Genomic DNA, 17,302 nt, shown 5'->3' with positions numbered 1-17,302 from the left:
CTGTGGGCTCACACACAACTGCAGTATAATACGGTGTTAGAGTGGAGACTTGAATAGTGAGTGCTGTGTGAACAGCCTACTGTGCTGGGGGAGTTGTGGATGTGTACATGTATGCACCATGTGCTAAGCTCTTACTCCTTGCAAAGCACTGTCACGCCAGAGCCGTTGCACCCCAACCACCTTTTGAGGAAGAAAGTATTTTAATTCTACCTTTACAGATAAGGAACCTGGGGCACTGAGACGTTAAATAAGTTGCCCCCAGTCACACACTTGGAAGCAGTAGACAGGGATCTGAACTGCCAGGTCCAGGCTCTTGTCTGCTCTTGCCCCAGGACACAACTGTTACATTATCTCTCTATCTCTTTAGAAATTTCAGTTTCAATTTTAAAAATCCGAAAGGGAGAGTGGTATGTGGGAAACTATGTGATGACAATGAGTTATCTGAATTAAGGCAGCAGAAGACCCTTTGGAGGATGGTGGAAAACCCTGCATAATATTTAATTGTCAGACTGAGGGCCAGAAGAGAGGGGGAAAAGCGTTTATGAGAACCACATCTGTGCCGCTCGCTTAAACTCAAGGACCCACTAGTCAACATATTTTCTTCTGTTTAAAGGATTGTGGCACTTAAGGTGGAACTAGGGGTAGCATGCTTAGGAGGGGGCCACAAGAAGGGGTTCCCGAAGAAACCCATTTCCTCCCATTCCACATCCACTGCAGTGTCCTGAGGGTCACCCCGACCCCAGGCCGATAATGTCATAGCATGCCCTTGGGCGCGCCCAGATTGCACCCAGCACAAACACCCCGGATTCCCTAGGAAAGCCGTTCTTGATCCCCAGGGTCCCCTGCTTTTGGGGGAAGGCAGCACCGTGCTGGACGCCAGTGGCCCTGAGCTGTTGGGCGCCCCACGGGAAGAAACTAGGGGCCTAATGTAGCCTTTGTAATGGAGGGCCAGGGTCCCAGGACCGCGCGCAGCCGCCCGCTCAAGTTCAGCGAGCGATTGTCTCATTGTTTCCTAACCACGTGGGGGGAGGGGCAGGGAGCGCGCGCAGGAGCGCGCTTGCGTCTGGGGGTGACACAGGTGGGACTATTGCGTTTCTAGGCGGCGCCCCTACTACCTAGGTAACCGCTTTATAAAGTATCCGGCCACGAGGGCGCGCCTCCAGCTCCCCTCCGCCCTCAACCTGGTCACCATCCTACCCTCCTGTCTTTCCCTCCTCCTCTTTCCGTTCTTTCCTCCTCCCTTCCCCCTCTTCCCTCCTCCCTTCCCCCTCTTCCCACCTCCCTTCCCCCTCTTCCCTTCTCCCTTCCCCCTCTTCCCTCCTCCCTTCCCCCTCTTCCCTCCTCCCTTCCCCATCATCTCCCCATTACCCCCAACCCCCGCATTCCGAGCACTCTAAGCCACGGTTTCCTACTCCACAAAATGGCCACCGCGCCTGACACCTGCGGTCACATGATCCGCCACCCTCTGGGCTTCGGGCCTTTTTTTGCCTAACTCCGATTTCGAGGAGGCTGCCTGCGGAAGATCGAGGACTTAGTTTGGAGAAATCTCACAACATCTTCAAGTCCGGGGACTTAGAGAGAAAGGAGAGGGAGAAGGCGCGCGCTAGAGAGAAAGGAACAGCAAAAACCGAGGTGTAGGGTAAAGAAAGGGGAAAGAGGCCTAAGTTAAATTTTAAGGCCTCTTAGCTGGCGGAAAGCGAGTTCTCGCGAGAGCTCGAGAACTTCAAGGCTTAGGCTAGGGTATTTGTGGAGAACAAGGGAAAAGAAGCTCAAGCGAACTAGGACAGCGTTTGGCGCTCGAGGATAGGACGACGAGCCGGGGACCGGACTCACTAGGAAGTCCCGCGAGGTTAGCACTGAATGAGCGCGCAGTAGCTAGGCAGAAGTGGTAACGGCAGGGGGAGTGCGGGAGTGAGAGGGAGGGTACACGTCTTACGTGCTGACGTAGCAGTCTGTCGAGTGGCTATATTAGATCCGTGGTCGTGCCGTCAGCTCCAGAGCCGCAGTTCTCCCGTGAGAGGACAATCGCGGTGAATCAAACACAGTCGCTCAGCAGCGGAAGACTCCCGAGTTCTCGGTACTCTTCAGGGATGAGTCATGTGGCGGTGGAAAATGCGCTCGGGCTGGACCAGCAGGTGAGTTGCAAGGAGCCCACCGGGCTGCAAGAATCTCTTCCCCTGACCTAGCCTGGCTTATGGCGTAGCGCTGACTGACACCCTTAGTTCCCATTTTCTGGATACGTCGGACTCGCGAGTGTCAATGGCCCGGGGGTATGGAGGGACGGGGAGGTGGCCGGAATGCTGGTTGTGGCTGTCGCCCGACCCGGGGCTCCGACTTGGCCCCGGTATTGTCCCCGGGCAGAGCACAATGGCGGCTTTTGTGTGTGCGTGCGCAGGCGGGCGGAGGAGGGGTAGGGGGTGCGCGCGCTGTCGCGGATACGCGCACGCGCGAACCTCGACTGACTAGTGACCCATGGGTGGTGGGGGTGTACGTTGCGCGAATGGGGACTCTTTCGTCTTAAGGGCTTCGGCCCTCAATTCGCGCGCAGCCGGGATTCCTGTGCCGGAGACCTGGCGGCGTTTGTGTGTGTGTGTGTGTGTGTGTGTGTGTGTGTGTGCACGCGCACGGAGGAATGCGGCCCTGGAATGTGGGAGGGGGCGGCGCGGGGGGCAGCCTGCGCTCGGGGTAATGGCGGCGGCCTCCTTTGTGTGATGCTGGGTGGCGCTGCGGCCCACTAGCGGGAGAGGCCTGACCAATGGGCCACTGGCCGGCGAGCGTCTGGGAAGGAGGGCGGAATGGGCATCTTGTTCCTCTGGGGCTTCCTTCCGCAGGCCTTCTCGCTCCAGCCCAGTTTCCGCAGGCCAGGCGCTGCGGCCCCGGAGGCCGCGCTTCCGGAGTGGAAAGTTTTGTGACGCAGAATTTTCGGGGAGGGCGGGGAGTAATGGGCCGTCGCGTTCGCGGTGGCGCTGAGCTCTAGAGATGGTTAAGGACCCTAGTGCAGCCCTTTCCTCCGTACTTGCTCCAGATAGTCACTGGCAATTTAGCCGATGGCCACGCGTTGTTTTTTTTTTTTTTGGGGGGGGTACCACGGGTTGTATAAGTGTCCTTATGTTATGTGACGTTTGATCCAGGAATTGCCCAGAAGAAAAAAATACCCCGAATATGACTTGGGAAAAAACAAAAAGTTTCGTTGACTTGTTGCTATTCGTGGAATAAAATTCTGAAGTAGGTCGAATAGGTGTGTTGCCTTAACGGGAATCCCCCTCTTCTAAGGGTGTGGGAGTAGAGGAGAGGAGAAAGTGTTAGCTGAGAGATGAGGGGTTATGGGCTTTGGTGGCAGGAAGTCTGCACATACATCTGCTGCAACAGTGACACCACGCTTCAGATAAGCTGTGGAGTGTTTGGAGTCTTTAAGTAAACTGCCTACCACGAACTCCGGAATAATTGTGAAGTGACGTTTAGTGATACAAATTGATCGATAGATTTTAAAGTAATCATGTAATACCTTTAGGGATTTAGCGATGTTTCTTGGGAGCGTTTTTTTCCATTAATGGATCAATTATAGTACTCCAAATTGCTCACGCGTCATTATGTCGAATGGAGCACAGACAAAAAAAATTTGGTGTCAGGAGCACAGGCTGTCCCCAACTTGAACTTTTTCCACATAAGTAATGCTGTTTTTTAAGATTCTAGGCAGGAATTAACTTTATTTAAATTTGTAATTGTTTTAATTCGAAAGGATATGCAGTCCTTAGAATTCAGCAACATTCACAACTGAGAAAATTCCAACAGTGTAATTCTAACAATTTACAGTAGCCTTTAAAGTTGCTTTTTAGTTGTCAAGTGTAAAATTAATAAAACTTGTAATGAGTGCAAAAAAGTTTTTGTTCCTATTGTGCTCTACTGCAGAGAGAAAGCCTGGCAGCGTTTTCTTGCTAACAGAAATTACTGAAATAAGGCGCCTAAGTCTTAGCTCATTTTTTTTTCTTTCAGACTTAGCATCTGCTTCCAATTTTCAGTGACTCCATTGATGATACAAAAGTATCATTTTGTGCTTTAACAGAGGAATTAATGATGTAGCATATCAGCTTTGTAGACAGCTGGCAGGAGTACTGTGTGACTTAATTTTTTGTGCTTTTTAAAACATTCTGGTACATACTTTTTACCCCCCCTATTGCTTGTAAGTAGTTCCTGGTTAGTCATTACAGAATATGATGAAGATTTGTAGAATTGTTGAGGCTTTGAGCTACCAGTGTAAGGGGATAGGTGGAAATGGAGATGAAAGGCAGTAAAAAATTTCCTAGTGTTTAAGGGCATTGAATGCCAGTTGTGCCATGAAAATGGGAGAATAAATAGGTACGTACTTCACAGGGTTGTGCTTAACATAGTGCTCAGTAAGTGGTGGATACATTATTAATATTTAATATTTTTAACAGTGCTACCCTAATTAAAAATAGATGTGCAATATTTAGGGATAAAGGAATTAATTTTCTGACATTTTCCAGGTGTATTTTGTACAAGGTTTAAAATCCAAGTAGAAAGTTCTCATTGGAAATATTTGTTAAATATGATTGGAGCTAAAATTAATCCTTTGTCTATTTGACATTTTAAAAAAATTTTAATTTTTTTGCGCTTTTACTATGGAAAATGTTACAGGGAAAATTCATTTTGAATGAATGAATTCAATTTGGGCCCAGTTTCTACTGGATAGCACCAGCATTTTGGTGTGCTGCCAATATGTGCGGTAATACTGGTTTACATTTGTTTAAAACTATATTGTCTTCAAAACACTTTCTTTAGTCACATTTCTCATTATGGGTTTCACATCAACCCCTTGAGGCAGGCAGAGCAGCTAGTGCTATTAAATGCTAGCGGGCAGACTAGTTTTAGTTTTCTCTTAGTGTAATATTTCAGCGTATGGGCTGCTAACCATTCAACTCTCTTCTAGTTTGCTGGCCTAGACCTGAACTCTTCAGATAACCAGAGTGGAGGAAGTACAGCCAGCAGTAAGTAAAACATTTTACGGAGTTACTGAATATTAGAGCTTTAATATAATATTTTGTTGGACTTTAAAATTTAAGAATTTCTCCTCCAATTTTTATTGGGTAAAGAATTATATAGGCAGCGTTATGTAGGATTATGTAGTAGTGACCAATCTAAAGTATTGTGACCTTTTGGTAATTTTAAAAGGACTAGTTTTCTTGAGTAAAAACAATCATTTTAAAAACCTATACTACACACAAATTAGAAGAGTTTGTCTATGAATCCCGAGCCCAGCTTGGTAGTGGGGTTGTGTCTATCCCTGTTCGAGTGCATCTATCAGATTCACTCAAAGGGAACAGTCACATTCAATTATTACGGCTACCCCTTTTCCATGAAGAATATGAAACTAACAGAACAAAGCTATATTGAATCTTGGGGTAGTGGTTAGGATTTTAAATGGCATGTCGTATCATTCTTTTGAAAAGTTATATGTAAAAGTTTATTCCGCCCCGCCCGCTGAGGTTTTTTGAGCCTTGCTAGAGATCAGTATTAAGGTGTAGGGGATCTTGGTGGTTATTTGGCAATAGATTTGCTTCAGCTCAGGTCTATTCCAACCTATTAACTAAAAATATAATAAAAGGTGGGTACGGGCTGTAGGATTTGAACACTTCAAGCACTGTGTTACGTAGTAAAAGACATGCTTTCATTTTTAGGCAAGAAGGGCTGCACTGCGCACATAGTTACTTGCTATTTGTTTAAATTTCAGTGTATTTGCCGTGCTAAGAATCTTAGGAATTGATCATCCTAATAAAGATCTCTACTACGTAATTCAACCCAGAAGGGAAAAAGAAGTTAAATTGCAGGTTTACTAGTAATAAAATGAGTTGACTTTTCTTTATTTGGTGGATATACATTATTTACTTTTGCCTTCTCAACCATTTTCTAGGCTGTATCCTTAAATGCATATAGAGCAACAGTTGACTTTCCTTAAATTCAGCAAGCCCCAAATTAAAACTCCCAATTCATTGAAAACATTTCCGCTTTTCAGCTTTTCTACATTTATTCTGTTTTGGAATTTACCAGGAGAGAAACAAAGAATCTTAGTGGCCAATTGTGATTTATTACATAGTACTGTTTTAGGTTATAGTAATACTTAAGTTGCAACTATTTTGTTAGATTGTAACATCTGAAATCATAGCAGGCCTTTAAAGTAATTGTATCAAATTAACCACTAGTGGCAAGTTAAATGTATTTATTTGTAGACTTCAACTGTTAAGTTCCAAGTCAAATTTTTGTTTGCCAAATTTGTCTTCCACCCCTTTTAAATCACCTAATTAAAGTAAAACTGGATTCATTTTCCCCCCTCTCAATTTCCAAGTAGGTTGTTAGACGAAGGCTGGAGGTTAAAATTTTTTTCCAGGACCCTGTTTTAATAGCACAAGCTTTGGTAAGCTTTAACTTGGAGGTTTTTGACATTTGATTTTATTATTATTATTTTTTTAGAAGGGCGCTATATTCCTCCTCACTTAAGGAACAGAGAAGCCACTAGAGGTAAGTCCTTTGAGCAATTTGTAGACCTAATTCTTGCTGAGTTTAGAAGTTGGAGCCTAGGGAAAATGAGGCACCTTGGGAAGTCTGTAATCATTGTGCTCTTCTCTGCTATCAGCTGGTTCAAATATTAGGACTTAATTTGGGAAAAACTCATCTAATCACACAGTGGAAAATTCTGCATTTCCTGTCATACTCTTCTGAGGCCAAGGGCATGGTATTGTATAATTTAACTAGTCTCATGCTTAATCTGTGTTTATAATCATTCACGGCATGATTTCAATTTGAAAAAGGTGAATGGGCACCCTGCTATGTAAGCCAAACTGCATGGTGATTAACTTGTCTTGCAGAGGTGCCAAAACGAAGATGGAGTTATTGTGGATTAGTTAACAGGGTATATAGCATTGGGCACACACCCAATAAGTTTGGAGTGATTCTCTGGTTTCATTTCCTTGCCTTAACTACTTCAATTGAAAGGCTTTATCTAAAAGGTATCACAACACCTGGTCTTTTCCCATTTAGTTTGTAAGGTAGTGATAGAAAACTAGTAGATGTCTCATCATGGGACAACTGTTTAGGTGCTGTATATTCCGTAAAATAGGTGATCTGAAATTTGGAGGCAAGGGGAAGGTCAGGGGGAGGGAAGGTACTGGATAAAGAAGGTAGGATTGAAAAGGTGGAAAAAGAGTCCACAGGAGCATGTGGTTTGCTGTCATTCCTCTACGTCCGTGTGTAGTGTATCCTGGCAATACATGGATATACAAATCTGTACTTTTTTTAAAAAGATTTTATTGGGGAAGGGGAACAGGACTTGATTTGGGAACAGTGTGTACTTCAGGCCTTTTTTCCAAGTCAAGTTGTTGTCCTTTCAATCTTAGTTGTGGAGGGTGCTGTTCAGCTTCAAGTTGTTCTTTGAATCTTAGTTGTGGAGGGCGTAGCTCAGCTCCAGGTCCAGTTGCCTTTTTCTAGTTGCAGGGCGCGCAGCCCACCATCCCTTGCGGGAGTGGAACCGGCAACCTTGTGGTTGAGAGGATGCGCTCCAACTAACAGCCATCTGGGAGCTCAGCTGCAGCTCAGCTCAAGGTGCCGGGTTCAATCTTAGTTGCAGGGGGCGGAGCCCACCATCCCTTGCGGGAATTGAAACGGCAACCTTGTGGTTGAGAGTCCACTGGCCCATGTGGAATCGAACCGGCAGCCTTCGGAGTTAGGAGCACGGAGCTCTAACCGCTTGAGCCACTGGGCTAGCCCCTGTATTATTTCTTTAATATGTTTCTTTATCATCATGGGTGTTCTCATTATTTTCTTAGACTGTACTAGCTGGAATTGACCTCCGTGTGTATGTAGTGCTCCCTGCATCTTTGTTGCAGTGGCAGAAATCAAAGAGAGAGGCAGTGTCAGAGATTTTAGAGCTGGAAGAGATCTTTGAAATCTAACTCAACTCTTTATTGGTGGCTAATAACAGAGTGAAAGTAACTTAAATAACTTGTAAATTAATCTGTTTAGTAAAGTGTCACTGAAGCTGATTACATCCTCTACTTGTCTTTAAACCCTCTGCCTATCTGACTAATTTATTATACTTTTGTCATCCGCTCTTACTGAATGATTATAGCTGTTCCAACTAAGAGTGAGTAGAGAGGAGGGTTTTCCTTTTTTCTAGGTATTTTTGATTCTTGCCTGACAGTACATATTTCATGTGAACAGCACTATTTTTAAACTTTGCTTTTGAAACTGAAAAATACTGCATTAAATCAAGTAATCTGACACTCTTAAGAAGAACGTTTTAAGTGACTATCATCAACTAAGAAGCATTGAAATGGTGGTAACTGGTTCCTAGTAAACTCATTCATACCTGTTAAATGAATGGAAATTAAATTTTGATGGTAATGATGCCATAATCATTGCATTACAGGCAAAAGCTATTGACTTTTTGGAGGTGGTATTCATTCAGAACATTTTTAGATTGTCAGATTGCTTGGTTTAGTATACAGTACTTTCTAGTGGAGAGAATTAAAGATACAAAACATTTTGTGTGCTGATGTAAATCAGCTCTAAATTTTGGTTCTCTTTAGTGCCACAATAGGACTTATTTCCATTGTCTTTCCAGTCCACATAGATAAGATAAAGTTGGTGGAGGGCTTTCAAATTTGGAAACATAAGTATTATGTTAAGGTATTGTCAATTTCTAATTAATACAGTAAAATGTTTTTTTTTTTTTTATTGAAGGATTCTACGATAAAGACAGTTCAGGGTGGAGTGCTAATAAAGATAAGGATGCATATAGCAGTTTTGGATCTCGTAGTGATTCAAGAGGGAAGTCTAGTTTCTTCAGTGATCGTGGAAGTGGGTCAAGGGGAAGGTAAGTGATATCTTCTTGTCTTGCGTTTGTACAGTATTGCAATTTAGGAATTGGTCTTTAATTTGATAAGTCCTCTCATCCTTGTACCCTGATCATTAAACATATTTTCCCCCTTAATAGACCACCTATTTGGATATGAAGCATTATGTCTGTTTAATCATACTGTCTTTGCTGTAAGAGTTCTTTACTAAATTGAACTTGTTACATAGGTAGAAATTAGATGAGAACAAGAACATGGCCTTTGGCATAGATGAAATCAGTTATTTTTATATTCCTCTAATTTTAGATATTCATTTTTAAAAAGAGTAAGTGTATCTAGTGAATGGCCTAATTTGATTGAGATTTTTGTGGATATTCTATGACAATTTTTAAACACCTTATATTTTTGATTATACAAGTGTGGTGAACTGACCTCATGCACCTAATAGCTGTGGTTAGTCCTGTGTGTCCTGATTTTTCGCAAACAGGCCTAAAACTAAAAACATCTTAATTCAGGTAAGGATTATTTTCTACCTTTTATTCAAAGTCTGTCACACAGGTAAATTGTCCTTTAAATGATACCCTGGTATAACCAGGACAATTGATAATTTGGTGTGCCATTTTCTTTTCCCTACCACTGAAGATAAGTAGATGAGAACTTTATATAAAGGTGTAAGTTATGTGCTGATTTCAAAATATATAAAGACTTGATTCTTAATTTCAGCATGTGTGAGGCCTGTGTAGGCTGTATAATTTTATAGAAATAAAGATACTGATTCTAGAAAATAAAGTTAATGTAAATGATGTATACAATTTGGCTAATTAGGGGGTCTTATTTATCAAATAAAAATAAGCCAGAATTGGATTGTTGACATATCCCTGAAGTTAGCCATAATGAATAATTCAACTTCTCCAGGTACTGTTCTAGAGTAGTGGTAGGAATCTGATAATGGTTAAATGATATGATTCTGATTAATTGCTTGTGCTGTTCAGGTTTGATGATCGTGGACGGAGTGACTATGACGGCATTGGCAGCCGTGGTGACAGAAGTGGCTTTGGCAAATTTGAACGTGGTGGAAATAGTCGCTGGTGTGACAAATCAGATGAGGATGATTGGTCAAAACCACTCCCACCAAGTGAACGTTTGGAACAGTAAGTTTCTGAAATGTAAGTTACTTGTGATGCAGCCTTCTTAGCTGGTGTAACAAATACATCTACTAATGTTTTGATTTCAGGGAACTCTTTTCTGGAGGCAATACTGGAATTAACTTTGAGAAATATGATGATATTCCAGTTGAGGCAACAGGCAACAACTGTCCTCCACACATTGAAAGTGTAAGTATTTTTGCTTGATCTTTTAAGCTGGAGGGAAGTGTAAATGTTTTCACAGCACATGAAGATGAGATGGGCTTCCTAAAGGCATGTGTAGACCATGCCTACTTTAACAATTTTAAAGTTACTTTAAAAATCAGTCTCATTAGCTTGTGAAAAGGGAGAGATTGAGCTCAGTGTCACCATTAATACAAAATAGGAAATGGGTCAAACATAGGAGGAACCCAAAACTTCTCCAGTGTAGATTAAGCCTACAGGGTTTTTTCTTTTTTTCTTTTCAAAATGTAACATAATTTTTACTTACAGCAACTGTAAACTAAAGTACAAATCAGCTATTGGTTGTTTATTCCCCATTGTGTTAGTATAAGACAAAAATGGCTCCAGGTAACATTTCTAGCTATTTAACTTTGTTGAATTTCTTGACAGTTCAGTGATGTTGAGATGGGAGAAATTATTATGGGAAACATTGAGCTTACTCGTTATACTCGCCCAACTCCAGTGCAAAAGCATGCTATTCCTATTATCAAAGACAAAAGAGACTTGATGGCTTGTGCCCAGACAGGTAAGTTCACTGGATAAAAGTGAAGGAGGGGGATAAGATAGCTTGTGATCCATAGGAATGTGGCCAGGGAAAAGGTGCCTCCATGGGTAAAGCAGCACCTCCCATACTTTGGGAATGGGGGGGTAGTTGCTAGCCTCTGAATTCAGTACAAGCCTTACTATGTCTGTGAGTTTGACCAGTTTGAAACGGTGGCAAAATACCCCCACTAAAAATATATAGCATTTGAATCATTTGGTATCTTTCATTCCCTATGGAAGAGTGAGAATGTTATCCTTTATACACTATCAATATATACCTACAGGGAAGTGTTAGAAATTGAAATTGACACCACTTTTGAGGCAAAATTCCTGCTTTCTTTACAAACACAAATGCAAAGAAGTGGATACTGCATTGTTATCAGAGTTTGGTACACTTTTCCTGTAAAGGAACAAAATAAACATTTTCTTATGGGGTATGTGGCCTCTGCAACTACTCAGGTAAATTATTGAGAATAAGTTGTATTCAAATAAATTTTTATCTTCAAAAATAGTCTGGGCCTTGGTTTTTAACTAAGCTGTTCATTTTTAGAAAATTTATTTAGGTGTAAAGTAAAAATACTCATTAGTAATAGGGCCGTTATAATGTCATCTACCAGTATGGTTTTTCTGTAGTTGAATAAATGTGCTTTCTCTTAAACAGGGTCTGGAAAAACTGCAGCATTTCTTTTGCCCATCTTGAGTCAGATTTATTCGGATGGTCCAGGCGAGGCCTTGAGGGCCATGAAGGTAAATATTTCTTTATAAAATGGGAAGTTATTGGATCTCCATGTAGGTAGCTGTAGAGAGCTTTCTAAATGACACTTACGACTTATTCCAATCTTTTTAATGGAAAACAGTTTTCAAGTGCAGTCTGTAAATTACAGAGGGAATTATAATGAATTTTTTAAAGAGGATGTTAAGAGTTTAATTTATAAATTAATTTCTTAGGAAAATGGAAGGTATGGGCGTCGCAAACAATACCCAATCTCCTTGGTATTAGCACCGACTAGAGAATTGGCAGTGCAGATCTATGAGGAAGCCAGGAAGGTAAGGATGCATTAAAGTGATTGGCTTTCTCATTGATTCTAATGAAATGTTTTATGCGCACGTAAAAGTCTCAGCCTTGAAGTTGATGAAATTTCTTTGCTTATAGTTTTCATACCGATCAAGAGTTCGTCCTTGTGTGGTTTATGGTGGTGCCGATATTGGTCAGCAAATTCGAGACTTAGAACGTGGATGCCACTTACTGGTAGCCACTCCAGGACGTCTAGTGGATATGATGGAAAGAGGAAAGATTGGATTAGACTTCTGCAAGTACGTTAATTTTTAAATGTCTGAGGAATGCATTGTTAATTTTTAAAAAACTACTGGCCATTAGTTTTGTAGTACTTAATTGGCATTGTCTAAAATTTAAGTTTTAGAAGTGGTTTATTTTAATCTTAAAACTTACAAAAAGTTTGCTCATTGTAATTTTGGTGTTGAAAATCAGTGACTTTGTAGAGGCTGAGAAGGACCAGTCTGTGGGACAGAGTCAAGTAGTAAGAGCTAATTTGGCTGTGTGATCTTGGATGATTTATTTAGTGGCAAAAATCCTTGGCTGTGTCTCGTGTACATGTATCAAATTTGTGTGATGTGTGGTTTTTAATTACCTGAATGAAAATTATATATATACTTACCTAGATAACAGCTATACTAAAACTCTTCTCAAATTCTAAACTGAATTCTTTTTCATGACAGATACTTGGTGTTGGATGAAGCTGACAGGATGTTGGATATGGGTTTTGAACCTCAGATACGTAGAATAGTTGAACAAGATACAATGCCACCAAAGGGAGTTCGCCACACTATGATGTTTAGTGCTACTTTCCCTAAGGAAATACAGGTACTGTTTACTGCAAACTTTATTTACTTAGGAATTTGCGTATTTTAGTAGATAATAAAAAATTTTTTTCTTTTCAGATGCTTGCTCGTGATTTCTTGGATGAATATATCTTTTTGGCTGTAGGAAGAGTTGGCTCTACCTCTGAGAATATCACACAGAAAGTAGTTTGGGTGGAAGAGTCAGACAAACGGTCATTTCTGCTTGACCTTCTAAATGCAACAGGTACAATTATTAATAATTTTAACGTTACTCTGGTGGCATGTAAGTAATGAGAATCCATTTGGTTCACCTTTATTGCTTTTCCTCCCCCATTCAAAACATTCTGTTAAAATGGGCTATTTTAATTGCCTCTATTTGCATGGTTACTAACTGCAAAGAGAACCTGCCCCTATTAGTGACAAAAACCTTGTAATTTCTCAAATTTAGGCAAGGATTCACTGACCTTAGTGTTTGTGGAGACCAAAAAGGGTGCAGATTCTCTGGAGGATTTCTTATACCATGAAGGATATGCTTGTACCAGTATCCATGGAGACCGATCTCAGAGAGACAGAGAAGAGGCCCTTCACCAGTTCCGCTCAGGAAAAAGTCCAATTCTAGTGGCTACAGCAGTATGTATAATCTTGTTTTCATGTTGAACTATTGGTTTTAAGTGGGCCGTGTATAACACAAGTTTATCTTGCAGGTAGCAGCAAGAGGACTGGACATTTCAAATGTAAAACATGTTATCAATTTTGACTTGCCAAGTGATATTGAAGAATATGTACATCGCATTGGCCGTACAGGACGTGTAGGAAACCTTGGTAAGTGTTTGGTTACTTGATGGTCTGGTTGTTTACATTTTTCAATATGACGCATGCAGCAAAGGACTTTTCAGGATCTTAAACTATAAGAACTCGATTTACAAGGAATGCAATTAAAATATATTTTAGCAATAGAAGTGACAGAAAAGTCAGGTTTTGTTACAGAGAACTTTGAGTTGGTTAAATAGCAAATTGTCACCTTTTTCCCCTAGTTCTCTAATATTCTGCTTAGGAAAGTAAGAAGAGAATACTGTGCTACTTTAGTAGAGAAGACCTTAATTTATGTACTTTTTGAAACTTTTAGGTCTTGCCACCTCCTTCTTTAATGAGAGGAACGTAAACATCACCAAGGATTTGTTGGATCTTCTTGTTGAAGCTAAACAAGAAGTGCCATCTTGGTTAGAAAACATGGCGTATGAACACCACTACAAGGGTAGTAGTCGTGGACGATCTAAGAGGTGAGATACAGGTGGTGTATAATGAGGGGTGTGGGTGCTTTGTCCAAGGTTAAGTTTAAAAGAAGCTTAACTTTCTTAGGCTGCCCGGATCTTTGGGGTAAAGGCGATATTATTAAAAAGGATGACACTAAGTTAGTGACAGATTTTCATGGCTAAGGCCTTTTGAGTCCCTATTAGGGAAAATAGGGCTGGATGGGGAATTGATTGAATTGAAAACTCAGAAATGGGCGGTTGGGAAGTTTTCGCAAGAATTCTGGGTTTATTTAGTGGGAGTTCACCTTCCATGTGAACCAATGCACGTTTTTGTCCTCACAGTAGTCGATTCAGTGGAGGGTTTGGTGCCAGAGACTACCGACAGAGTAGTGGCGCCAGCAGTTCCAGCTTCAGCAGCAGCCGCGCCAGCAGCAGCCGCAGTGGTGGAGGCGGCCACGGCAGCAGCAGAGGGTTTGGCGGTGGAGGTAATGTTCATTTTCAACCTCGGGTCTTTGGGAAGGAAGGGTGTTTTCATTGGAGTCATCTTTTTCAAAGCCTAATGGGAAACATCGAAGTTCAACCCTGTAGATTGCTTTTCGTAATTTTATATCGAAGTACTTAAAGAAGGGAAAGACTGTATTTAGCAATGGATGACTTAATTAATTTCTCTTTTTATTCTCTCATTAGGTGGCTATGGAGGCTTTTACAACAGTGATGGATATGGAGGAAATTATAACTCCCAGGGGGTTGACTGGTGGGGTAACTGAACCTGCTTTGCAGTAGGTCACCCTGCCAAACAAGCTAATATGGAAACCACATGTAACTTAGCCAGACTATACCTTGTGTAGCTTCAAGAACTCGCAGTACATTACCAGCTGTGATTCTCCACTGAAATTTTTTTTTTAAGGGAGCTCAAGGTCACATGAAGACGTGAAAGGAACAATCAGCAGCCCTGTTCGGAAGGTGGTTTGAAGACTTCATTGCTGTAGTTTGGATTAACTCCCCTCCCGCCAACCCCCATCCCAAACTGCATTTATAATTTTGTGACTGAGGATCATTTGTTTGTTAATGTACTGTGCCTTTAACTTTAGACAACTTTTTATTTTGATGTCCTGTTGGCTCAGTAATGCTCAAGATATCAATTGTTTTGACAAAATAAATTTACTGAACTTGGGCTAAAATCAAACCTTGGCACACAGGTGTGATACAACTTAACAGGAATCATCGATTCATCCATAAATATAAGGAAAATACTTACGTGGTAGCCTGCATTAGGGCTTTTTTGATACTTGCAGATTGGAGAAAAACAAACAACAAACGTCTTGAAGCATATTAAATGGAATTAGTTTCTAATGTGGCAAACTGTATCAAGTTAAAGTTCTGATTTGCTCACTCTATCCTGGATAGGTATTTAGAACCTGATAGTCTTTAAACAAGCCATTCCAGTCATGATGAGGTGATGTATGAATACATGCATACATTCAAAGCACTGTTTTCAAAGTTAATGCAAGTAAATACAGCAATTCCTCTTTCAATGTTTAGGCAGATCATTATGAGCTAGCCAAATGTGGGCATATTATTACAGGGAAAGTTTAAAGGTCTGATAACTTGAAATAGGTTTTTAGGAGAATTCATCTACTTAGACTTTTTAAATGCCTGCCATAAATGAAATTGAAATGGTAGAATGGCTGACCACAGCAATGACCAGCCCTCATTAGGGCCCTGGATGATTTTTGGTCTAATAACGCATGCTAGTGTTGATGTTTTTTGGTCAAGAGGGTATGAACAGGAAGAATTAATGCAGCAGGCTTTATTTTAAATGCCGATTCACATTACTCTGTTCAAGCTGCGTTGATGTTAAACTGGCTTACTATAGACTTTGTAAAAATGGCTCCAGAAGAGTAACAAACTGAAATCTTTGAGATCACACAGGTTGGAAATATGTACATAACTGCACAAGGTGTCAATTCTGCTATACAGTGCAGTTTTAGTCAGTTTTAGTTGCATAGGTTTCCATTGTATTTATAGTCTGTTTATGCTAAATCTGGCCAAAGATGAGCATTGTCCACCACTAAAATGCCTCTGCCACTTAGAATTCTGTGCTAATTTTGTGGCCAGAATGCGGTGATCAAAAAGCTCAATCTTTACAGTGGCATAGGAAGACGGCAAAAATTCCTAAAGTGCAATAGATTTTCAAGTGTATTGTGCCTTGTTCTAAAACTTTTATTAAGTAGGTGCACTTGACAGTATTGAGGTCATTTGTTATGGTGCTATTTCAATTAGTCTAGGTTTAGGCCCTTGTACATTTTGCCCATAACTTTTTACAAAATACTTCTTTTATTGCACATTCAGAGAATTTTATATATATGTCTTGTGTGCGTGTCCTTAAACTTCCAATCTTATTTTGTCTCGGAGATTGTTGAACGCAGCTTGTCTAGGAAGGGGGATGGGACTAGATTCTAAAATTTATTTGGGACCATGGGAGTGATAGTTGGGAAGAAAACTATTTGCACACGACAGATTTCTAGATACTTTTTGCTGCTAGTTTTATGTAATATTTATTGAACATTTTGACAAATATTTATTTTTGTAAGCCTAAAAGTGATTCTTTGAAAGTTTAAAGAAACTTGACCAAAAGACAGTACAAAAACACTGGCACTTGAATGTTGAATGTCACCGTATGCGTGAAATTATATATTTCGGGGTAGTGTGAGCTTTTAATGTTAAGTCATATTAAACTCTTAAGTCAAATTAAGCAGACCCGGCATTGGCAGTGTAGCCATAACTTTCTGATGTTAGTGAAAACATAATTGGCGACTTGAAATTATTCATGCCAAGGTTTTGATACACTTGTCTTAAGATAATAATGAAACACTTCAAAACACTGATACGAAGTGTCCGGATTCTCAGATGTTTGTTGCGTGAGTTTTGTTTAGTTGTGTGTATTTTTTTTCCAGTGAATGTCTGGCACATTGCAATCCTCAAACATGTGGTTATCTTTGTTGTATTGGCATAAGTCAGTGACTTGTACATTCAGCAATAGCATTTGAGCAAGTTTTGTCAGTAAGCAATATTTTCAGTTCAAGTTTCAAAAATCATGTAAGAATGGATTTAAACTTGCTGAATGTAATGATTGAACCTCAAGTCACTGTAGCTTTAGTAATTGCTTATTGTATTAGTTTAGATGCTAGCACTGCATGTGCTGTGCATATTCTGATTTTATTAAAATAAAAAATTGAACTGCACAGTCTCCTTTGTTGTCAATTGTGGTTTATTATTAGAGGTGAAAATAAAGTTGTGCTCTTGCCTGAAGATTTGTAAGATGTTGTTTTTTTGGTTGCTGTCTAGTGCTGATTTTGAGATGCCTCTTGGAGACTGAATTACTCTGGTACCAGAAAGTATTTGTAATACA

At 40.7% G+C, this 17,302-nt stretch overlaps 1 protein-coding gene across 2 annotated transcripts; it reads left to right on the top strand.

The window, feature by feature from the left end:
• The first annotated feature begins 1,390 nt into the window (after positions 1-1,390).
• DDX3X (DEAD-box helicase 3 X-linked) lies at positions 1,391-17,142 on the top strand. Of its 2 annotated transcripts, none has more exons than XM_081043898.1 (17): positions 1,391-2,135; positions 4,949-5,006; positions 6,487-6,534; positions 8,755-8,887; positions 9,860-10,018; positions 10,102-10,201; positions 10,625-10,760; positions 11,439-11,524; positions 11,726-11,824; positions 11,931-12,091; positions 12,515-12,659; positions 12,737-12,881; positions 13,086-13,267; positions 13,342-13,459; positions 13,764-13,917; positions 14,233-14,375; positions 14,578-17,142. In XM_081043898.1, the coding sequence occupies exons 1-17, from the start codon at positions 2,091-2,093 to the stop codon at positions 14,655-14,657; spliced, it is 1,992 nt and encodes a 663-aa protein (XP_080900024.1). In that variant the 5' UTR covers positions 1,391-2,090; the 3' UTR covers positions 14,658-17,142. The 2 variants fall into 2 exon arrangements, with proteins under 2 accessions (XP_080900024.1, XP_080900025.1); XM_081043899.1 differs by having other exon boundaries at positions 1,958-2,135; positions 14,236-14,375.
• The last annotated feature ends 160 nt before the right edge of the window (positions 17,143-17,302 follow it).

Source organism: Rhinolophus hipposideros, assembly GCF_964194185.1.
Source record: "Rhinolophus hipposideros genome assembly, chromosome: X".
Classification (NCBI taxonomy): domain Eukaryota; kingdom Metazoa; phylum Chordata; class Mammalia; order Chiroptera; family Rhinolophidae; genus Rhinolophus; species Rhinolophus hipposideros.
This window is presented reverse-complemented; position numbering and strand designations above follow the sequence as displayed.

What these genes read in the sequence shown, in the direction of transcription:
- DDX3X (XM_081043898.1), top strand. Translation starts at nt 2,091, where the DNA reads ATGAGTCATGTGGCGGTGGAAAATGCGCTCGGGCTGGACCAGCAG. An exon ending in GGAAGTGGGTCAAGGGGAAG is followed by an intron (nt 8,888 to 9,859) that starts GTAAGTGATATC and finishes TGTGCTGTTCAG; the next exon opens with GTTTGATGATCGTGGACGGA. An exon ending in TCTATGAGGAAGCCAGGAAG is followed by an intron (nt 11,825 to 11,930) that starts GTAAGGATGCAT and finishes CTTTGCTTATAG; the next exon opens with TTTTCATACCGATCAAGAGT.